Below are 24,301 nucleotides of genomic sequence, written 5' to 3'. Positions count from 1 at the left end.
CGTCTTCTGGCAGTTATGGGCTTCCTAAATTGAACTCCAAGAGTGACAAGTCTGACAATACCAGAGTCATTGTTAAATTTCAAAGCAACTGGAGTGTCATTGCACATAAAGATTTATGTAACTAAAGTTTAAAACCAGACCTGTATGGGAATACACTCGTTAAGGGAGATGTAGGACAATACACAGCTGGAGCACACTCTTTTACTGAAGCTCTAATCCACTCCTTTGTGTCTGCCACAAGCCATCAGAGGTCCCTCCTCTCTTTGTACATTATTTCTAAAGTTGATCTGTTCCAAATGAGCCTCTCTGTTCATACCAATGACCTTGAAGATGACACTGCCTCCAGCCTCTACCTTGTGTCTATACAGCTCAGTCTGCCTGGTGCAGTTTGTAGCCAACAGCCTCACCCGGAGCAGGGACAGAGAGCTCTTCCCCAGCAACACTTCACCTGCAGTCAATCCCACTGACGTGACTCTCCAGGCTTTAGGGTGCAAAGAAGCAGGCTAGTGAGTCCCATGCACCTCACGTGCCTCACAGCTGGCAGAAGAGTCCTCCCTTGCCCACTTCCCTTCTATTCTTCAATGGCCTTATTTTACTGCCAAAGTCAGCTTTTACCTAAATATTTCCAAGGATGAAAAAACTACCTTGTTGGACAGCATCACATCTTTCCTCAAATGGGGCAGGGACCCAAAATGCACCCATTTCCACATGCAGGTAGGTGCTCATGATCCCAGGTCAGGACACTGCACAAGTACAGCCTTAACCCACTGCACTGAACATAAAGTGGAAAAAAGCAAAATTTTTACTATGCTGAGGTGTGTGTACCAAAACATTGTTTTAAATAAAATATTCTTCTGAATTTTAAGTCAGATGATCAACTGTTTCATGTCTGAATTTGCATTTTAATGAACCAAACATAAACTCACGTATCTATGGTGAGATGAATCAAAATACCATGAAGCTTATTAGTTGGCACTAAAGGATCTAATCAATTTGATGCAGAATTGTTCTTAAAATGTTTGTGTCCTTATAGATTTACCATCTCTTCAGTGTTCTGTGAAGGACTTGCATTTCACCTGCATATTCCATCCCTCATAAAGCCTTTCTCCAATATAAGTCACCTGTGGCTACAACTTCAGTATATTAAAGCTCATTCATCACCACCTATACTTAATAAATCCACAGTGGCAAAATAGACTCTGCTGACACAAGGTTGATTATATAAGCATTCCATGTAAGAAAAAAGGCACACAGAAGCAAACCAGCCAATACAAGAAAAACCAGTGTTGTTTCACAAAGACAACAGGACTCGGACATTTGGATCCCACTTTCTCATCACTATTAAGAGAAAAAAAATCCTGATAAAAAACCAGCTGCTGACTGTCAGTTATTTTAAGAGCATAAAGCTTTATGTGGTTACTGAGACCAGGGAAGGCCAATGGAACATATTAGTCCATTCATGAGGAAACTGAAGAGCTTAGATACAGCACGTCCCTTCGGTGTCCAACTTGTCACATACACCCCTAATCTACTGACTACCAAGGGCAGAGCTCAAGTACCTATTACTATTGTACAAATCAGACTTACTCAGACATGGGCAGATGTCAAGTACAACAAGGCACCCTCATTCAGCCTGTCTGGAAAAAAAAACCCCAGCATTGGGAATGGGTGTGCATCTCTCTGTTTTGGTTGAATTTTAAGTTAAATATTATCCAGTATACTTAGGAATTAATATTTTATGAAGTTTATGAATGTAGGGGTCAATACTCCATGAAAATGAAAAGGCTTTTCTTGCACAACTGCTCTTTATTAGCAAAGCTATTTTTTAACTTATTAGACTAAGCTGCAGTGTATATTTCAAGCCCTTTAAAGCTCGCTGCTTGAGCATTCAAAAGGCGAAATGGTTTTCCATTTTTCACCAGAAATACTACACATGAAGTGCATAGTAATAACCACAAAAAGAACAGCAACAGGCAAATAGCAATTTCCTTTATACAGCCCACAAACTTTATAAATACCCCTCAAAGAGAAAGATACTACAGCACAGAGGTTAAAGTCAAGGTTATGATCAAGTAGAACTGGGAAAAGGAACCAGTTCCTGCACATCCACCCTCCAACAAGGACTAAACTTTATTCTATTCACAACTTCTTCCATTATATCTTACACACATTCACCCTTGCAATAATCCCATAAGAACTCATGGAACTGGCCAGATAGATAACTACCTGTTATTGCAGCTACTAATGCTGACAGAGAGGAGTATTAATGTAGGCAAATCCCAAAACAGTGTCCACAGTGGGTGTCATTGGCTGAGAGCCTTATCCGCTCTCTTAAGCATCAGAGCACAACCTGACCCAGCCATATGCTGAAGACTGAAAAAGCTGACTGCTATGCAACTAAAAGGTCCTTAACAGCAACCATCTGTACAAATTCATGCTAACCCCACAAAATAACTGCTGCCTATTTTACACAGAGCCTTTTCTGAAAATTACCACACTAAAATATAGTCAACAGCTGTAAATAAGCTCAAAGAAAAATGCATGTATTACCATAACTGTGGCATCACTATGAGAACATTTCACAGTATGTAGATTGATATTTGGAACATTTATACCTGAACTATACTTCTTGTTTAAAGCAAACAACAAAAAAAATCAATTTCCATTTTATTAAGCTGATAATTATATATAGATATCTTATTTAAAAAATAATGAAATAAATAATATTCCATATTATTGTTGCTACTCAGCCAACTGCAGCAAAGTCTTCATGGACTTTATCCACAAAAAAGTGATCTCAACATCATAGAGTAAATCAAATCAACACTATCTCCTGGGTAAGTCAGCTGGATCAGCCCAAGGATTTCTCCTGCTGCTTCATAAAGAATCCAGCAGCTGGCCAGGAGACTGTTAGAAAGAAATCCTCACGCAGCCTCCCTGAACTGGCAAGCAGGACCTGAAAGAAGCCAAGGGAAAGATGACTACAAGCCAGCATTATCTTGAAGCAGATTTTCTCTTGACTGAAAGCAACACAGACTTTCAAATCAGGCACTATTTGCAGACACTGAACAAGAATGAGGAAATTAAGCATCAATGACAATTTTTTTTAAAGTAGTTCCTAAACTAATCAAAAAACCATATCTAAGAAAATTTGCAAAGGGCTCCAGGATGAGGAAAGCCTAAAAATAATTTAAAAATCTTTTTCTTAGATAAAGGCTACAAAAAAAGGCAAATCCCAGGTAAAAACCCAAACTGTTTCCCTACCTAAAAGTTTAAGCAATTACTAGTCTATTATAATAAAAGGATTTTTTTTAATTTAAGAAAAAAAAATTCATTGTGTAGCTTTAATGCTACAAATGTAGAAAAACTCAGAAATCAAGGTGCCTGAGGTAAGAGCAGTTCTTCTAACTTGAGCTCTTCTGTGACAAGAAAAGCACTGAAGTTGTCCACAAAGGCACCATTCTCCTAAAACAATTATCATTAGAACAAAGCAGTAGCTCCAGAATATCAAAGCTTATGGTTTAAAAGAAAGCACTCAAGACCACATAACTCATATTTTACTTACATAAACAACAACAGCAAAAAAAAAAAAAAGGCACAAAGACTGTCATGGAAAATTGTAAAATAACATGCTGCTTTAATTCACAACTGTTACTGGAAATCTGGAAAAAGGAAACACTGGGATTAATTACCCCAAAGGAATGAGCTGACTGATGAGCCTACAGCACTAGAAACACAGCATATTTATGGAATCAATTTGAAAAGTAAGACATTGCATTACCTAATTGTGATCTCTAAAAATGACCTTGTTTCCACAAAAGCAAATCCTTTAAGTACTTATTTAGGTACAGTTCTATTCCGTCATAGAGGTTCTTCCTTTCCTGTAACATTTTAGGAGTGTAGTTTACATTTATGATCCCAGAATACTGTTGTGTTCCAGCCCACAAGAACTGAAAACTTTCAGGAAAGCTTCTATTCACTGCTACTATTCCCATCATCTTTATGGCAAATATATCAGACTTGCACTCAAAATTGGACAAGGACAATACAGTGTTAATAACCTGACATGTAGAGTAAGCTTCCATAAGTTCCAAACCAAGTTAACACTACTGAAGGTTCCCCATATACACAATATCGAGGGTTTTACTGCTATCTAGAACACTTTGAGCAGTCAACAGTAGAAGTCTTTGGTAGACTGATCACTACAGACAAGGTGGACATCATGGTTAATCATTCATGAAAAGAAATATTCTATTGCTCAGTCTTCCAGCTCCTCATTTCCACAATCAGCTTTGTCTATGGGTTCCATGAAGGGCTCCCTATTCACAGCTCTCCAGACCCCAATGAAACTGTTAGATAAATAGCACACTTATTCTAAGTTACAGAATTAAAAAAAAAATAAAATTAATTTCCACATTAGCATTTTGGGCTTTTTAGAAAACACATGTCAGTTACTCACAAAGTGTCTCTCCACATCATCTCTGATAAGCGGAAATACCTCCTCTGTTCTTCATGCACCTGTAGTCAAACAGAAAAGAACTGAAGCAGAGTCACAGACAGACATCCCCAAATAGCACCTGCCTCTCAGATCCCATGGGTTTTCACAAAACAAACCAAGATTTGTTCCAAACATTCACACACGATATATCTTTTTCCGAATTTCACTAACTGTCTCTGGTAAAAATACAGAGATAAAGGAGCACAAAAGCAAGAAAACTGCTTCTTGTTTACATGCCTTATGCTGCTCTTTGCTGTGGAAACAAGGATGAATTATGAAAACTAATCAAGTGAACAGAGCACATGCCCTAGATTTTTCAAATAATCTCTTGGTTTAACCCAGTTGTTCCTGAGCCTGCCTATCCCATGAACAATTTACTAAAATGGAAGCTGTGACTCATTAAAGCCACCTTTTAAGAGGGAGAAAAATAGCTCAAACTATTTATGTGCAAGATATAATGGCACGAATTTGCATGGAACAGGCCAAAATCTTAATGAGTTCCATTTTTAAGATCTAATAAAGTTGATAAACTCCTTGTTTATTTTTTTCTGTCTCAAGAGTATATCTTACAGTCTTTAACTAAAATGAAAGACTACAGATTATATTCTGGTTCCTGAACTTCTACTTCCACTTCAAAGGGCAGTGAAGAAGTTGTAGCATTTCCATTTACTGACACTATTTGTCAGCAGTATGAAAGACCCTTGAAAAGAGCCACACTTCAGATTTTTGGTCTTATATTTTACATTTATAAACATAAGTGAATGAACAAAATTTAGTAGCTGTATGAATTGGATATTTCTTTAAAGCAGTTTGCTATTAATTCACAGATCAAAGCAGAAATTCCTATTTCTTAGTCGATACCTTTAATACACAAAAGAAAGCTTGTATTTTTAGATGCAGTCACAAAAGAGTAAATCAATGTAACAGTTTTATATATAAAATGACCTGTTATTTCAACAGAAAAGAGAAGCTTCCGCAAATCATCCTCCCCCCTCCAGCTGCTTTTGTACCACGAACAATAAAATTCTGACTTCAGAGAATAAGACACAAGCACTCCTAATTTAAGAGCCTGTCTAAAATCTTATTTTGCTAAGGCAAATTTAGACATTTAGTGGAAAGAAATCACACATGGAATTTGTAAGCATAAATTATATATTCAATATTTGCCTTGCAATACTTTAAACATGCCACAACTGAGACAGCATAAAACAGAATTGTTTAGCAGCATCTAACTTGCCCACTCCCTCCCACTGATGCTACAGCAGCTGGTAGAATAAGGTGGTTCTTAACTCCTGGCATTGCTGCACCTCAGGACATCCTCATTTAAAATAAACTTCAGATTTTCCTCTGTTAAAGAAGTCTGCTGAGTAAATATAACATGTTTTATCTGTCCTCCATCATAAAACTGACATGTTTAAAAAGTACCATATACACATGAATCGCTTTCCTACCATCACTCAGTGATTTGTGAAGCCCTACGGGATGTGCAGTGTGGTTAAAGCAGTTAGGATGGATACTGCAGTCTCAGTCCTTAATTTACCATCCTGTGGGCATTGCAAAGGCTTCTTTAATGAGACCAATACATTACACAGCAGTATAAAGGGATCAAAAAAATTCCATGTTAAAATAGAATTTTTGATACTTAGAAAAGTTTTAGTTAACTTTCACCTTTATCAATAGAGCTTCTATCATCCTCACCACTGATTCTACATTCCCAGTATAGAAATATGAGAAATTCACACCTCCACTTACAACCCTACAGCTGCTCACTATGGCCACAGACAGGACAAATCTGATCACCAGCAGGAACTTGCATCCCCCTGCCAGGAGCTGGGGGCTGAATTTCACACTGCTGAGCAAGTTCCTCAGATTTGCTGCTGCTGTTACATTTTGCCATCATTCTTTTGGAAATTCAAAAAGAAGTATATATGTTTTTGAATAATGATTCATTTCCTATATAAACCATTACATTTGTTTTAACAATCTTCAGTCTGAATTCAGGAAGACAATTTAAATGGGGTGTGGTTAAAACCCATGTAAAATTGTCCAGCATCAAATTACTTCTAATTCCAACTTCACAAAATAAGTAAAAACACTACATCCATTGGTCATATGCCACTGAACACAACTCACATAGTGGAGTTCCATGCCCTGTGGAAACGTTTCATTTTTATGTCTATGCTTCCTCTGTCAGAAAGTTCCAGATTATTCAGGGTTGATAGTGCACACAGCTAATGTAGGTTACTTGTATCACTTGCAGTCAGCTCTTCAGAAACAACAGTAAATTAGTGACAAGACATGCCAAAGAGTGCAGAATAAAGCGTGCAGGGCACAGTCTAGGAAGACATTAAATGAACAAGTCCACGCATCCTCAGGGGCTAACATGAGCATACAGGGAACATGAGGAACACTCCTCAGACCTCAGCAAACACGTCATTCCTACAGCAGGGAAGTAGTTTCCACATGGTGCTCAGAAATCACAAAGCTGGCAGATGCTGGGATTGAGCCTGACCTACCATAGTAACACCATCCTTCCTCCAGCACAGCAGTCAACGTGAATCAAAAACATAACAAAACACAACTGCTGAAAAACAGACTGGTCACCAAATCCACAGGGAGCAAGAGGCTGAATTCTAGCCCGGGAACACCAATGAAGGACACAGTCCCATGTTACCTATCACATGTCTACCTTGTGCTGAACCCCACAAACCATCCAGCTGCACAGTCCAAGAGCACACAGCTGTCAGAGGGAAAGCAGAGCCCAGCACAGGCAGCACTGCCTCCCATCAGAGGAGCAAGGAGATCCCACTGTCCTGGCAGCGCCGCACGTCCCCGGCACCCGCTCAGCAAAGGGCAGAGGAGAGCAGCACTGACCCTTTCAGCAGCAGCTGCTCAATTCTGACAAACTATACCCTTAAAGAACTGCTTTAAGCTCTAAATATGTAACAATAAGAAAGTCTCCCTCTAAATACTAAGAAGTATGTGCCTAAAAAAGCATTATTATTAAAAGTCGGATGTAGACTAGCCTGATGCAGGCAGTTTTCAGTGTGAACTTTGTACACATTTCTGGAGGTCAGCACAGCCTCCCCGTTTTTATAACAGGCATCAGAGTTGCATTACCCAAGAGCAGCATTAACCTATATCAAATATCACCTGATAATCAATAATTAACAAGTAGAATCATGACTAATTCCACCCACAAGCTAGAAGTATATAAGTACTTAAACATTTTCAGTAAAAATCAAGTCCAGACACAAAAGAAACCCCATATTATAGACTACACAAAATACAACTTAAGCTACAATTTACTTCAGTCAGCCAAGGTACTGCATTTTGAAAAACTCAGTGTCATAAAGGAAGCCAACAAACTGTCAAAGTTATACTCTAGGTAGCAGAACAGATCTTATGCTAATAGAAATTTAGTAATTGTATGAAGTAAAGTTTTACACACAAAAAGCAGCGCTCATTAACTGCAATTATAGAATGGCCTTTGCTAATGTAATTAAAAATATGTTTGATAAAAGTTTTATTCAACCTGTTTTAGGAACACAAAACAAAAGCTCAGCATGCTCATACAAACTTAGAAGTCTTCAGGAATATTATGTATAAAAACCCAAGCTTCTTGGTATAGTATTTCACTCACACAGCAAGAGAAAACAATTCCCTGAAGCAGACTGAGCCATTAATACACTGCGTATAAATCACACCCAAGTAAAACACCTGCAGTTTAAAAGAGTACCATAGGCAAGAGGAAAATGCTACATTGGATAGCTGTGCTATCAATCCTAGACTGGATGCCCCTATATTACGCTCTCAACACTGGGAGCTTCAGCAGTTACAGTATAGCATAATCCAACCCCAAGGAACGAATGGACTTCTCTCCCATTTGATCCAGCAGGGACCAGTGTCCCAAAACACCAGAAAGCACAAGCAAGACAAGCCAGCTCCCTGCCAGAGCCACAAAGACCTGACAGGTCAGTAACTCTCCTGGGCTCACATCAGCTCTGTTCCTTGGACAGCAGCACAGACAGTCTCTTTTGCCCTTGGCTCAAACATCTGCACCATCTCATCATCCCCAGCTGCAACTCCAAGCATCACTCAGAGCTCTGTACAGCACCCAGATGGTCTGGCAGTGGCAGCTGCTGTTGTCCTCTTACTGCCACTCCTCCAGCCACAATCCAGAGCAGGTCTCCAGCAATGGCAACACCCATATTCCTGTTTGTCTGTGTCCAGAGATAAAGTATCTTTCCATGCCACTCCTCCACTAAAGGCAATGTGGGCTTCTGCCTCTGTGGTTATGACTGGAGGAAGGTTTTAAATCATTATCTCACAAAAGCGCTGAAAGTACAAAGTTATGACTCTTAGCCTAAATGGATTGCTTCCATTTGCCAGCAGCTCCATTCTGGGGAGTGTGTGCCACAGATCTAGAGGCATCAGCTACCTACTGTTCTAGAAGAGTTAGTGAAAAGGTCAGTTCACATCAGACTGAAAAGAAGTGATAAAAACAGGAAGTAAAATCCCATGAAGCTTCCTAGTAAAACAATGTACACTTCAGCAGACTGAAATCTTCCACTCTTCAGAAGTGACTCCTGGATAGCCAGCATACACTATCTAACAATAAAAGCAAAAAAGTCTAAAATGCTAAAGCCCACTTTCTCATTTTCTGCTGTAAAACCTTTTGATGCCCTCTCCAATATCACACACCATCAGGTGTGTGATATCAGAACCACCTGCGTCACTGAGAAACTGAATCCTTGTATTTCCTTATTGCTACCATTCAAGTATCCATGTGACAAACCACCTTGGAATCACTTTCCACTAAACTTCAAGCCTTCCCACCTGCTGTTACTTTCATCAAAAATGTCCTTTACCTGCAGGCATCACCTAAACCACAACCTTGGGAGATGAAAAATCTACATATGCAAATAAAGGCCTGGGAAAAATGCTCCTAGATCAAGTTAAGTCAGCAGGATTTCAAACTCCAATCACTCTCAGCAAGCTTACTAATTTTGGAGTGCTGTTACGGGTGAAGGTGGAAGCTAAGGGAACACCAGGCTGCGGTCAACTTAAAGGCATTACTTTTCCTTTATTTTCTAAAGTTATTTTGAGCAGATCTTAAAAAGACACAACCACTGGACTCTAGGTCAGAAATGTATCCAGAGCACAACACAGCTCACACCTCTCACTGCCTTATCAGAAGCCAAACAAATTACATGAGACATGAATAAGATGCAATTTACGTGCCAGTCATTTACCTTTAGTTAATAGCATGTAGATGTTTTCTAATATGACAGCTTTAATAGCAAAATGAGATTTGGTTTTCTGATGCTACTTGTCCTACAAGTGGACATTAAGTACCTCCCAAACACAAAGATCTTGAACACCAGTACAGCAACACTCCAGCTTTTTTGGCTCCAGTAACCACCTCAAAAGAAAAGCCAGAAAAGAAGCCACATAACTTTTAGATAAATGACTGGCAGGGAACAAAAAGCCCAAGATCATTCTGGATGTCCTAATTTGTACCGAGAATCATTTCCACCCTTAAAATTTGTTTCTTAATAATCCCTAATAAGTGATTATTCTCTGACATTACATAATTTGTTCTCAACTTCACAAGAAATGACAAGGTTTTGTCAGAGCAGATCTGTGGAAAGCAAAGTTCTTTCTCTTACCTTTCGAACAGTGAATTTGCTAAATTGAACATGAAGTTCAAAATGAAGGAATGTTTTACCTCCAGCAGCACAGCTTAAATCGTTAGCTCAGTCAATCCATGATCAGAAAAAGTAAACTGAAGCTTTAGCTACATTCTGGTAAGATTTCAACGCTATTTAATAATCTACAAATACACACATTTATCTTTTTCAAGTAAGCTGGACAAACTTCTCAAAAAGCCAAAAGCAATCAGTCCTACCAGAATCTCCTCGCGCTACATCACTACTTTGTACAAAGAACTAAATGGCTTTGTCAGCTGCTCTAATAACTGACATAAGGCTCTGTAATTTGATCTACAACAATTTAACAATTATTTTCATCAAAAGAGAGTTCTGAGATTTTCAAGTATATAAACCAGTTTTTGAAAGCCTTGGGAGAAATACTACTTCCATGGAAGAATTAAACATGACATGGTCAGAGTTCTAAAAAAGAAAATGAAGTATTTTTTCATTTGAATATTTGCATATTAAGTATTTAAACTGCTTGCTGTGAAGAGTTTAGCTACAAGAGTTTTCATGAGATGTACATTTCCAATCAACTATATCCAAATCATTATTTGTAACAATACAAAAGCCTTCTAATTTCTGTGCCAGTGAAGGCTGACAAATAGTGTAAATTTTCAGCAGACACTGTTGATGCTTTACAAACATGCTACTCACCCACACAGTCTCTCATAAGTCATCTATTTTGTACTGGGAAAATTAATCAGAATAATTTTCAATGCATCACTTTAAGGATGCCTACTGCAACATCTGGAAAAGGCTATTTAAAGAACACAGAGCATGTACATACATATTTATGTATCCTTCAAACTAGAAAGTCTCAGGCTACCAACAACACAAAAATATCTGAATATTTTGATCAACACTCAAGAATATCTTTAAAGCTGTCTGCTGTCTGTTAAATCAACATCTATTAAACATTAAGTTTCATATAAGAAAAACACCAAACAAAAGTCGGACACGAAAGCTCAGATCAAAGACCTAATGAGCCAAGCTCCCTGTCTAACAGCAGTCCATTCAAGAGCAGTGAGAGTGAAACCACACAGCTTCCCTCAGCCAGTGTTTTAGGGACTCCCTCCCTCAAACTGCATCTGGAATTCAGGCTTTAGTACTTCACAATTCACTTTTTTCTTCCACTAATTTGTCTAATCACACTTCAATCTAATTTGCATTCAAGATATCCCATGACAGTGGAGTCTCGATATAATTATACACAAGGTAACAATGGAGTCTCACAATATAATTACACATTACAGGAAAGCATCCTTCAGATACCACCTCAATAATTTCCTAATGCACCACCCACAGCAGCTTCCCACTTCCAGTGCCATAGCGACTGCAGCGACTTCCCTGTTATTGTTTCCCAAAGAATGCTCCCCTACTGATCCACCCCTCTGACCTACTGTACTGCCTCTTTACTGCATGAAAAGCTGGGAGCACCTCCACACTGAGCTACACAATGTCTTGCCAAGCTGTGTTAACTGAACAGGAACAGTTTCACTGGGATTTAGTCATTAAAAGAAAATTATTATTTGCATACACAAAGCATCTCAACTTTCTTACTGTTCATGGCAGGATCCCAGGGCTATGTTTCGCCATTCCCAAGTAGTCCAGGTAAATTTTGACATCTAGAACAAGGTTTGGGAAGAGAAAAAAAATTGTCACACACATTTGCACACTATTATTCACTGTAGATGTTATTTTAAAGAACTGCAGGATAGAGCATCTCCAACAGAGTTAACTATTGGCTTCTGAAGCTCTTTGAGCTCTATCTCCAGCATGAGCGGAAAAATTGGATAGCCTCACTTCTTGCCTGAAGAGAAAGTTCTCGTAACTCACTAAAAATCTGTGGCATCCTGCTCTTTTCCACATATATGGAGTATTTCATACAGAATTCTGCAAGATCACAGCTCCAAATAATAACTAATTTCAACAACCGTGCAGAAGAAAAAAAAGTCAGAGCTAATTTTTGCTTTGAAGCTACTCAGGCAGTCACCCTCTCAGAAGTACAGCCACCATTTTATGTAAATCACTAAATGCATACAAGTCACAGGAGATACAGAATTAATACCTTGCATCATGATCCTAAGCCAAGCATGCTTTTCATAAATTCCCTCCCAACAGGAAGCTCTGGCTGGACTTGCAAAGGGAGCACCAGTCACAGTGAAGTTGAAAGAGCACAAAGTTACAGTGAAAAGTCATCTTACCAGCCATGAACAATGGGACAGAGGGATTTAGGAGGGGACAATGCATTTCCTTTTAATGCTGAAAAGATGGTATGTCCAATTGCAAAGGAAAACAGCAAGCAGTTACCCCAAACCACAAGGAGTCATTTGCAATGGCAGTCGTTTTAATTCATTCTAACATAAAGCAGAGTAAGGAAATACTGGCAATGATGCTGCCAGCTTTTGTTTCCTCTGCATTTCCTCTCAGAAAAGAAAAAAACTGAAACATTACACTTGGCAACTCATATTCTCACATTCAGTTACTACCAATAAGTGACAGTCACTTCTCTAATTCAATGAACAAACAATATTTTTTCCATTAAAAGCCCTTGCCAATCTGAAGTTATTCATCCAGTTAAAACAATAAAACAATCCTAACAACAAAGTCACATAGGAAAGCACAGGTTAACCAAGATCAGAAGCACTATGAGACATTCAAACTTCTTAACCAAAACAAGGGGTTTACCTGAAGATGAGCAGCTATTGCAGTCTTATTTCATGAAGCTTTCTTCCTTTTGATACTCCTCCTTAAAATGTGTCAAATTATTTTACTTTTTATATATGCATATCTATGCATGGCAGTGATCAGAAAGACCCATATTTCGGAATTAAAACATTACTGTGTCAGGAATGACACACGCAATTTATCGGGAAGCCTCTTACACAGGTTGTTTTGGTGAAGAAAGCCAAAAAGACAAGTTAGAAAGTAGCTTCTGGTGGCAAGAAGCCCTCTAAAACTGGGAGTAGGATCCAGGCTTCCCACCATCCCCTGAAAGCATTTGCATAACCTGCATCTCGGCAGGGCCGTGTCAGGCTGCCCCAGTGACACACACGAGCCTTACAGTGGAGGGCCTTGTGAAAGGCCCTCAGTAATGAAAATCTCAAACAATGTCACACTTGTTAGACACATCTGGGATGGCACTGAAACAATAAAGCCAATACAAAGATAGCATTTTTTCCTCCAACCCACTCATTTTTTCCTCCTCCCTTTTCTTTTTCCACCATTATTTATTCTTGACTCCTTGTTCGGGACCGTAAAGCGTTGCCATGCAACCTCTTATCTTGCACATTTGCATTTTCTGGCCCAACTCCCTCCTACCATTAATTTTACTAATGAATAAACAGTCTGAACTAGTAGTGGGAGCTGGTTACAACCACAACACGGACTTTTCTGTGAGCACATGGGGAAGACAGGACAGTGCTGCAGAGCAGCACTACCCCACATGCCACAGTACCTGGCATCTCTGCCATCCCCTGCATCCCCATGAAACATGTCTAAATTTAACCACTTCTTTCACTCCACACCAGGAGATCACTATAGATTAACCAGAAAATACACTCATTCCCTAAGAGGATGATGAATTGAGATTTTCTTACTTCAGCTGTAATCACAGGGTTATTTGCAAGGAGAAGCCACATTCCCACCTGCCGAGCAGCTCATTAACTTGTGAACCTCTACCCTGGGTTTGGATCTCCTCCTCTGGGTACAGCTGTGCCAGGGAAGAGCTCAGCACCTTCATCTGCTTGTCCCTGCTCTCTGCCAGAAGGCTCCAGCTGAGCTGCTCTTAAGTACTTTCTAACCTATTTACTCAGGATCAAGCGATACAAAGAGTGATTATTTAGGCTGTTTAAACCACTCCAGCTTATTTTGGTTGGCATTCTGCACAAGAGCTCATATAAATGTCTGAGCTGACAGAGGTAAGGTTTACAACCCCCTTACTGAAATATTTTTTTCTTCTACAAACTGGGAACAATAGCCAACAGCAAAGAAAGCCAACAGCAGACAAGAAATCCCGGCCATCATCCCAAAAGAAACTAGGGCTGCTGGCACATTCATCTTCACCCAAGAAATCAATTTTAAGAGGAGGGCAAGTCTAGCTTACATCTGCTCAGCCCTTTCCAGGGAAGTAATTTCACCAGGCTCTCAGAGGACACATAACTCTGAGCTCCATGAGCAGGTACAGCCATGTGAGCACCTACAATAACACTGCACACAAGCCTCTGCCCTTGAAGGAAGGCTGGTAAAGGAAGGAAGATGCTGGTAGAGTCCATCGAGTTGCCTTAAGGCTACAAGTTTTGAAAGAGAAAAATGCTACCACCATAGGCTAGAGTTAGACTACATGCCTACTAAGATGTTACCAACAATGTTAACAGTTCTTTTATTCAGTTGTACCCATCCCACAAACCACAGAAAAAAAAACAGTGGAAGAAAGTCTACAGTAGCATAGCATGGTTTGGGAACAGAAACTGCCTTTTTGTTCAGCACTATCATACCAAGGTCTTGGTGCATCACTGTGGCTCCTAAATACAATCAGGTATACACATAAGCTAGAATATTAAGAAAAACAAAAATAAAGAATTGTGGTAGGAACAGAAAATGTGAGGGTCCCTATCGTCTTGCTAAAAAGAGATGCCAGAAAGTTCTACCATGGTCCATTCAGAGCCTCACTGCAAACTTCTCCAAACATTCAAATTTACATTAAGATAAGTTACTAAACCATTCCTAAAAAAAGATTAGCAAAGATACTGGCCAGGCTCTCTTGTATCAAGTGATACCACCAACATCATTGAGATAAATGATTGAGTTAATGGCAGTTCCACCAACTCCAAGACAGGTGATAACACGGTCATCTCATTTCTCTTATCCTTTAAATAAAAAAACTCCCCATCTGGACATTAAGGACAAGATTTTCAGACTCAGGGTTAAAATACGGATCACAAAACTCCCCCCACCGGTCCTTTTGCCACTAAAGATATCAGTGTTTGGTACTGTCCAAGCCTCATGAAGAACAGTGGCAGTGAATGTTTGCTCTTCCGCCCCCGTGACAAATGTGAGCGACCACAAGACCCAGGTCGGATTTGCACAGCCCCAAGGGAGAGGTGTAAGGCAGCTCAAGCAATTTAGTAAATCCAACATTGCTGAATTATCTAGATTTGTCCTTCAATTCTTTTGTCCTAATTTCCAGTTCGAATGTATAAGCTTGCAAACTCTTTCATTTATATGTCTCACAGGACATACACCCTGACGGAAGAACTTTAATTCCACTGTATAAAAACAAGCTTAGAACAGCAAACACAACAGCCCAGATTAAGTTTCTAGCTGTAAAAGCATTGCTATATTATAAATTCAACAGTAAAGAAAACAAAACTGGTAACACTCTGCTCCTGTTAAAAGCTTCCAACGTAAACAGGCGATGAAATATAGTTGTTAATAAGTGTCAGCAATACAACCTCACATGTATTTTGTAACTTGCAGTTGCTACTACTTAAAAAGTTACTAACACTGAGTTTATGATCAGGGACAGGAGTGGTAGGGATAAACTATTAACACAAGTTTCCTACAACTCTGGCACTGTGGTAGAGAATCAGCTTCTAAAAAAAAAAATATATATATATATACACACACAGAATACATTCCAGCGTCTGTAGGATTCTAGTGCCACTCATGGCTTTCTTTAAATAACGGATGTGCTACTCACTTCCTCTGTTCTATTCAAAATCTGTGGGCAGCCATAAATTTGCCCAGAACCACGTGTGTTTCATAACACTGAGGCTGCTTGAGACTCAGGCACTGACAAGTCAGAAGTTGACAAGGCAGAAGAGCAACCCCATTTCTCCCTCTCCCTTCAAGAGCCAGATAACACCCATGAGCAGGACGCAGGACCGTGTTTGAATTCTCCAGAGTAGAGACAAAAGTTTTCCCCCTACCTTGATGTAGTGCAGAATGCACACTTCATTGTAAACATTTACCTGAAAACATAAATTTATGCATTATGATAATTCAGCTCCTTCACAGATGGAAAACTAGCTAGAAAACAGCAATCCCAGGAATGGCTCTTTAAAGGCATCTGGAAACATGATTAGTTTGAAGTGGGAGCACTGACTGCCCTTGCTGAGGTGAAAGATGCTTCACCCCCAGCACGTGCTGGGAAAAGCTGTGCTGCTTTCCCTTCGTTCCTGCTTCTACCTGTGAGAGCAAGGTGTAGCCACAGGGTGAGTTAGCAAACTGATAACTACAGCACTGAGTGGGTAAGTTTCCCATGAGATAAGTGGCATGAAAGAAATCACCCTGCAATCACACAAGCATTAGCTCTGCCAACAGAGCTGCAGCAGATCGGGGGACAAGGCAGGACCACCCAGAGGTGCCTCTGATGAGGTACCTGCAGCACCAAACTGCCTCCAAAGCCTCCAGCATCAGACTCTGCCCTCCAAGTGTGAATCTTCTAGTTAATTTTCAATCCATAACAAGTTTATGAAGAAGGTAAAAATGTAAAAGAAACATTTCACATTTATTTCTTACAGAATTATTTAAATATGTAGAAAACATACTACAATCACGTATGATGGAAATGGAGCTTCAACTTTCAAGAGATGGGGTTTGTGCCAGTACAGTAAAAACCTGCTGGATATTTCAGATCATCATCTTAGCATACTGCTGGATATTTCACATTAGCATTATCAGATAAGGTCAGTTATTCCAAAGAATCAAAGTTCTCACAATGCTAAATTAAATGCATGTGGCACACATTCAACTTAAACTAGAACAGACCACTCACATGGAGATCCCAAAGAGCAATCAGGAAAAAGGAACTGGGTTGAAATGCACATGTTTATCCTTGCTTTCCCCGACCTATACGATTCTAATAGTTAGTCATTATTACTCACACACCTCAAAAATTCTGCCAAATTTTTTCATTACATGGCACCTCACTTTTCTCATAACAACAGTTTGCACTTGACCAGATAGAGGTGTTAATCAAGCTCATTTACCACAGAACATGGTTTTCATTTGCCATGATGCTAAGTCCTGGTCTGTGATTTCTGAGTAACAGACTGATAAAATCAGTTTATTTTCCTCACCAAGAATAAAGGAATTAAGTTTTTCCCTTGCTTCCCTGCAAAGATGGAAATTTACATTCATAACAGGACTAATATGATGAGAGGCTGAGCACTGCATTATTTGTTAAAACATGCACTTTTAAGTCCTCCGAGCAAAGACAGGCACTCAAGTCACCCCACCCCTGGTTTTAACCAGGAGACCCATGAAACACATTCCCATAAGCTTTGTGCCGACTGTTTTTCTTCTTGCCTGGTGGAACAGCTTAGACAGGACCTCTGTCCTAAAGCAGCTTACACCTCCCACCTTCAGGCAAATAAAGAGACTTCCAAGAGGCAAGACAAACAAGTAGGTACACCAGCAGGCAGGAGCCAAAGCAAGGTGCCTGACATTACAGGTAAATGGTCCTGCTGCTTTGCCTACTGACAACCAGTTCTGCTTCTGGTCCCATCCACACCTGCACAAAAGAACATCAGCAGTTTTGCCCTTTGATAGCCTTCCATGTGCATCACTGTCCAGGCACTCTCCAGAGCAGGGGCCCTTAAAAAGGGAGAGCAAAACGCACAACCTGACAGTCCAAGCAGGCACGGGGCACCTGCTAAGACTGATGCTCCTGAATATGGAAATGGGGAAGGTTTTAAGTTTTCCCCAAAATTTAAGCAACTAGAAGTCGGGGCAAAGGCTCTGAGAACTTCTTTGAAAGCAGAACTTCCGTTCACAATCTATTTTCATTTCTACTTTCACCTGTACATAAGCTTTCTCACATTTTAAAATATTTCACGGTAAAGAAACCAAGCAGAATAGCTTCAAAAATGGAGAGTGTGTTGGCCTTGCCAAACAAATCTCACATTTCACAACTACAGAACACACCACCAAGCAGCTGCATCAATCACAAAGAAGTTAAAACAAAAGCCCCAAGGAATCATATGACCATTGTCATTAGTATTAACAAAGCACCGTTTCCACAAAAGGAAACAAAATTACATATTTCCTACAGCAAGTTTAAAACAAAAACATTGATAACACAAATCAGTAGCTGGTCCATTCTTCAAAAAGTAGTACAGCCAACTCACTTTAACATAGCTTCTCAAAACAGGCATCAAAGACATCAAATTCATTACAGGATACTGAACATTGAAAATTACTAAAATTTTCTGACTGTTAGTCTTCTGAAACACACAGGCCAATTAAAGAAGTCAGGCTTAAATTTGCAAGCTCCTCTTAGGTTCGAACAGATCCCTTCCTACCCCATAATCCAAAAGATATCTTCAGGAAATAAACTTCTGAAACAGTCTTGTCACCAGTACCAAGTCACACATTCCAATTCCCTGTATCTCCCATCCCAACACACTTACGGCCTGGTTCCCTCGTCAGAACAGGATACAGGCTGTCCACACTACATGGCATAGGCACGCTTTTCCCACAAAACATCTACTACTGTGCAAAGCCCTCAGAGATAAAGCTTTATGAAAATAATTCAGATGAAACTGGAAAATTTATCAATGTCTCTGAATACCCACTGAAAGCATGCCTTTGTTTCCAGAGACTACAATCTAATATTGTTTAATTACTTCATAGTTTTTCAAAGACACTTTGCTTAGGGATAGGAAATACACTGAGGAAAGTTTCTTCCACAGTAGTGTTTTTAATTTACCCATAAAGCTCTAATATCCCAATTTTAATAAACCTGTTCCGTCACAAATAGTTAAAAAGAAAACAAAAAATTGTCAGTATTCTGACAATGCAATACATCTGTGAGAATTAAAACTGAGAGAACCTTGAAAGGCAAGCAGAACATATGTTGCCCCATCTATTTAAGCTTTTACCTCCCACTCACACTGACACCCATACACACTACACCAGATCTGTGATAAAGGCATCTATCCCTGTGAACCCAGCCCCAGGCTGCCAAAATCAACTTTGATAAGCCCTTAAGAGTAATTAGAAGAGTTTTGCACTATTGATACAGTGAAACAGCCAAACACCAAATATGTTCTGAGGCTGTTTCTTTTAAAACAAACGCTTTGTAATTGTTCAATTTCTGCCATAGTGCAGTTTCACAGAAAGTTTTGCCAGCACAGACACATCATCTAAAAGAGTAAAGAAAAAAAAAAACAAACCCAAAACATATACTAAGCATCACAGTTACTTCAGCAACATAACAACCATGAAAAAGCCAAGCATTTTTGACAGTTTTGCTTGTGGTATTTGTGGAGGTGAAAGAGTAGTGCTAGCAGAAACACTCCTAGCAGAACACATTGTGGATTCCTTTGGAGTCTCTACCAACACATTTCTTTGTAGTCTGGACTAATTATCCCTTTCCAACAGCTGGACCACACCAAGAACATATAGCCCTGGAGGTAAGATCATTTATCTCTCATTACAGGCAAGAGAGGTTACGCTTTTAGATCCAGACATCCTGGGCTTGATGACCACTGTCATAGAAACATTACAAGTATCATATTATACTGAGATACACTCAATATGAGATAGCTTTTTGATTTATTTTTTTTTTAAGAACTCCAAAATTTTTCTCAGCCTGTTGGAAGACGAAAGAAAAAACCCACACTTGTTACTAGAATTCATAGAACCACAGAAGGATTTGGGTTGGAAGGGACCTTAAAGATCACCTAGTTCCAATTCCCCTGCCATGAGCAGGGACACCTCCAAGCAAACCAGGCTGCTCAATGCCCCATCCAACCAGGCCTTGAATTCAGGGAGAAAAGGCAAGGCTTTACTTTTTTGCTCAATCCCACCCCGCTTCTGGACAGTTCACATGCCAGCACAGGAACCCCTCCTGGAGCAGCTACATCTCACTTCCCCCCTGAGCCTCACACACTGCCTGGGTAGTGATACCAGCTGAACGTACTCCCTTTCTTGGCCTCACCCTGCTCCTCACAGGCTCTTTGAGATGATCCCAGTGCTCTTCGCCACTCCACAGACAAGCTCTGCTCTAATTCGTGGGACTCCAGTGCAAACTAGATCAGGGAATCTGGGCATGACCTTTTTTTTCTGGCTGGGTACATCTGCTGATCTGCTTCATGCATCACCAGAAGTTGTGCCAATGATACCACAAATTGCAGAAGTCTCCAAGCCACTGTTACTGCTACAGATTAGGTACAGTTGAACTACGGCCTCAGATGACTTTCAGTTTAGTGAATCTTTTAGAGAAGAGCAGACAAAATTCTTTAAAGTAATAATAAAAAAAAAATGCTGGCTGGGGCAAAGTCACTTTAATTCATTTTTGACACCTAGTGTCAAGCCAAGGCTCACTAGAAGCAGTCTTGCTTCTTTGAAGCAGAGCAGCATGCTAATTTGTGCTGGCAGCTCACTACAATTTTTTGAACTTCAGAAGTGAAAGAAAATGTTTAGAAGCACAATTTTGAAAATCACAGAATCAAAGAGATCACAAGAAGTGCATTCAGGATAGCACTTAATCCTAGTTACTACCCAAACTTTTTTTTACTATCAACACTCTGCAGTATATTCCACTATTAAACAGGACTGCAGAACAGGCTTTACCATGAAATCAGAGAAGTGGGAAGAGTGCCCTGAAGGTTATTCATTAGCATTATCTCTGTGTGTAGCTCACTGGGGAAAGAATAAGGAAGACTCCTCCATGGCATTCTATTCAAATGTATGAGGCATATTTAAATGGGTAAGGGAGATATTTCTGATGCAGACTTCACAGAAGGTCCAAGTCAGCATCAGTTTCCTTAACACTCAGGCTGAAGAGCCCTTTGCCGTACAAAACTGAAAAAGATGTGCACCTTGCAGCTCCTGAATTATACAAAGCACCCGAGCCAAGACTCCGAGGGTTCTCAAGTTAACATCGCACTTTTCTTACGGAGGCGAAAAGTCCTGAACAGTACTTACTAAAAACAGAGCTTGGCCTAAATTTTACGCGAACAGGGAGAAGAGGGATCCAGCAAGTTCATTACAACCTACAGCTACATCCCCATTTCTAATGGTCGCATCTCAAAACTAACCCCCAAAACTCCTTCCCGCACCCAGACCTCATTCAGCCTATTTAAAGACCGAGGGAACAATAAACCCTGACGAGCAGAACGGGCCGGGGGAAGGAAGAAAGCGATTACAATGGCTGCACAACAAAGCCTGGAAAAGGGGAGTTCAAGACACTTTTCCCGAGCGGCACAAGCGGAGCAGCGCGGTCCGCACACACCGCCGGGGCACCCCCGCTCTGCTCCCGGCCATCCCGGAGCCCCGTCCTGCCGGACCCCAGTCCCTGCCCCGACAGCCTCCCCCTCCCCAACCACCCCGGGGCACGGGCACTCCCGCTCTCCTCCCGCGCCAGCGCAGCCCCTCGCAGGGCACCCCGACCGCAATGGGGGCACCCCCTCCTTCCCTCCCAACACGCCGGGTCTGCCCCACCGCAACACCCCTGGCACAGCGGTCACCCCCCCAAAGCGCAGCCGGGACACGCCGCTCCCGTCCCGCACGCAGGGAGCCCCCGCCGCCCGCCGCGCTGCCCCTCCACGCCCGGGGCAGCCCCCGCGGCGACACGCACCCACCCCGCACCGCTCACCGAGCGCGGCCCCGCTCCGCCCGCGGCCGCACAGAGGCCCCGCAGGACGCAGCCCCCCCGGGACCCCGAGCGGGGCAGAGCCCGGGGGGGTGTCCCCGCTGACCGCCCTCACCTGCGGGAGCGGCCGCGCGGCCCCGGCCCGGCCCCGGCGCGGGCCCCGCTCCGGAGCGTCCCCGAAGTGCCGCGCGCGGCCCCGCTCCCCGCGCCCGCCCCGCCCGGCCCCGCGTCACCGGCGCGGCGGGGCCCGCGCACTGCGCGTGCGCGCGCGGCGGGGGCGGGGCCGCGGGGGCGAGGGGGCGGGGCCGCGGGGGAGGGGGCGGGGCCTCCGTGAGGGAAGGTTGGAGGGGCCGGGGGGCAGCGGGACGGGGGTTGTGTCGGCGGAGTGTGGCTCCGGGAGGGCTGCTGCGGGAGCAGGGAGCACAGCGAGAGGCAGCAACAGTCACTGAGTCATAGAATCACAGAATGGTTTGGGTTGGAAGGGACCATAAAGATCATCTCGTTCCAATCCCCTGCCATGGGCAGGGACACCTTCCACCTCCCACTATCCCAGGTTGCTCAAAGCCCGGTCCAGCCTGGCCTTGGACATTTACAGGGACGTGGCAGCCACAGCGTCTCTGGGCAACCTGTGCCAGGGCCTCCCCACCCTCACAATAAAGAATTTTTTCTTAACATCCAACCTAAACCTACTCTATGTTTGAAGCCATTCCCCCTTGTCCTATCACTACAGTTCCTGATGAAGAGCCCCTCTCCAGCTTTCTTGTAGTCCCCCTTCAGACGCTGGAAAGCTGCTTGCTAAGTCCTTGGTGACTTAGAGAGTGCAAGTGATAGGCATAGATGTACAAAAACATAGATGTACAAAAACATCTCCTTGTGTTCTCCGGAGACTCCATTTGGGATCAGCAATATTGCTGAGCAAAAGGCCAACCCCAAGCTACTCTCCTGACCATAGTGTTTGCTGCTGGAAAGCTCAGAATTGCCTCACCTGCTCCCATAATGCTGCTGGATGGTAACCCTCAAGTTTCCTCACAGTTCTGTCTTTCATGTGGCGACAGCTTTGATTTGGGAACTGCTGTTCTTCTGCCATTCTGCCTGTATTGTTTCCTGTAAACACACCTTTAATTACTGAACCCCCAACATTCAGCAAATTTTTGGCTGCAGGTAATCTTAGGGCAAATAATGCCTTAGTTAAACCCAGTCAACCCTAATGAAGTTGTAGGAATTCCAGCAATGCAATTGAGGGCAGAACTTGATGCAAAACTAATTATGAAGCCATAGGTAGCCTTCCAGACAAGACTGCAACCAGCTCATCATCACAGCTCTGTAACTTCAGCTGATAAGTGTCCTTGGCTTGAACAATGTCACCTTGAACCCTAAAGGAAAGGTTGAACAACTTCTGAGACCACACCACACCATTAGAGAGTTGCTTGCTTTTAAAGCTCTTTTTTATCTGGATATTTTTTTACATTGGCTTATCAAAGTCAGTGCAGCATCTATCTCAGAGTGGAAGATATCCTGGTTGAGTAACTCTCTAACAGATTTTGCTATGGGCAGTTTCAGGTTCAATTCTATTCTCTTCACATCATTAGCAGCAACTGAAGCAAATTCAGGTTCAGGGAACCAACTCATCTCTACACTCAAGCTGACAAGAAAATCAGTATCTCGTTTGCAGAAGAAAGCATTTTTTTGTGTATATTTTTCCTACTTCTGTCCTTGAAAATGACCTCTTGCATAAGCCAATGCCAGTCTCGGCTTATCTTTACAAAACTTTGGGGCTTTACAAAACACACCTCCACTGAGAAGACATATTCACAAACATTTCCTTTTAAAGTATACTTACAGAATAGTTCCTTTCAAAACAGCGTTCTAAGTATTTACCCTGACAAATCTGACATTTGATAATTATCCTGAACATAATTTGGTGTGGCAATATTTCAGCATCTAAGAGCAGTATAAAGAATGAACAGTTACCAGTTCAGACAGAGCAGGTTTATATCCACTTCATAATCATTTTGCATTGATATTACAGATTAGAAAGAGAGAACAATATCCATTAAGCAACTGTATCTCCTATTCAGAAATTTTACAGCTTGGTTTTATCTCAAAAGAAAACACGTGCCCACCACCATCTGAGCTCAAAACAATTCGCTCTGAACATTTCTCATAAATTGTAACAGAATCTGTTACAAAGCAGAACACAGAACTTGGGTAGAGGAGGAACTAAGCTCCATTAAGTTTTAATTGCTTGTGACAATGTTGAGTCACTATTTGTAGTTCTGCAGATAGTTACTGGTGAACTTAAGTTGAGCATGTGAGAGCTGCAGTGCACATGTAGTGAGTACCCACACCGGTGTATTTAAGGCAGCATTTCTGCAGCTGCTTCAACCAGCATCGCCTGCCAAAGTGAACTGTAGCATCCATGACCCCTTCTCCAAGTGCAATGCTGCAGGCGGGGATGCATCTGTGTGCTTCCAGCTGTGAAGT

The 24,301-nt window shown here is 41.6% G+C and overlaps 1 protein-coding gene across 7 annotated transcripts in view; it reads right to left on the bottom strand.

The window, feature by feature from the left end:
* Nucleotides 1-22,019, bottom strand: part of KLHL13 (kelch like family member 13) — a 78,057-nt gene extending 56,038 nt beyond the window's left edge. Inside the window, exons 1-3 of one of the 7 annotated variants that reach the window (XM_064669970.1) lie at nt 21,933-22,008; nt 11,776-11,840; nt 4,460-4,518 (exon numbers count right to left, since the gene is read on the bottom strand). In XM_064669970.1, the coding sequence (XP_064526040.1) occupies nt 4,460-4,479 (20 nt within the window). In that variant the 5' untranslated portion in view covers nt 4,480-4,518; nt 11,776-11,840; nt 21,933-22,008. Of the gene's footprint in view, nt 1-4,459; nt 4,519-11,752; nt 11,841-12,903; nt 13,137-21,932 lie in introns of those variants that run through there. The other 6 variants (XM_064669964.1, XM_064669965.1, XM_064669971.1 and 3 more) reach the window with 6 other exon arrangements.
* Nucleotides 22,020-24,301: the final 2,282 nt, after the last annotated feature.

The sequence above is a fragment of the Pseudopipra pipra genome, chromosome 13, assembly GCF_036250125.1.
Source record: "Pseudopipra pipra isolate bDixPip1 chromosome 13, bDixPip1.hap1, whole genome shotgun sequence".
In the NCBI taxonomy this organism is placed as follows: Eukaryota; Metazoa; Chordata; class Aves; order Passeriformes; family Pipridae; genus Pseudopipra; species Pseudopipra pipra.
The sequence above is the reverse complement of the archived record's forward strand: the minus strand, read 5'-3'. Positions and strand labels throughout refer to the sequence as shown.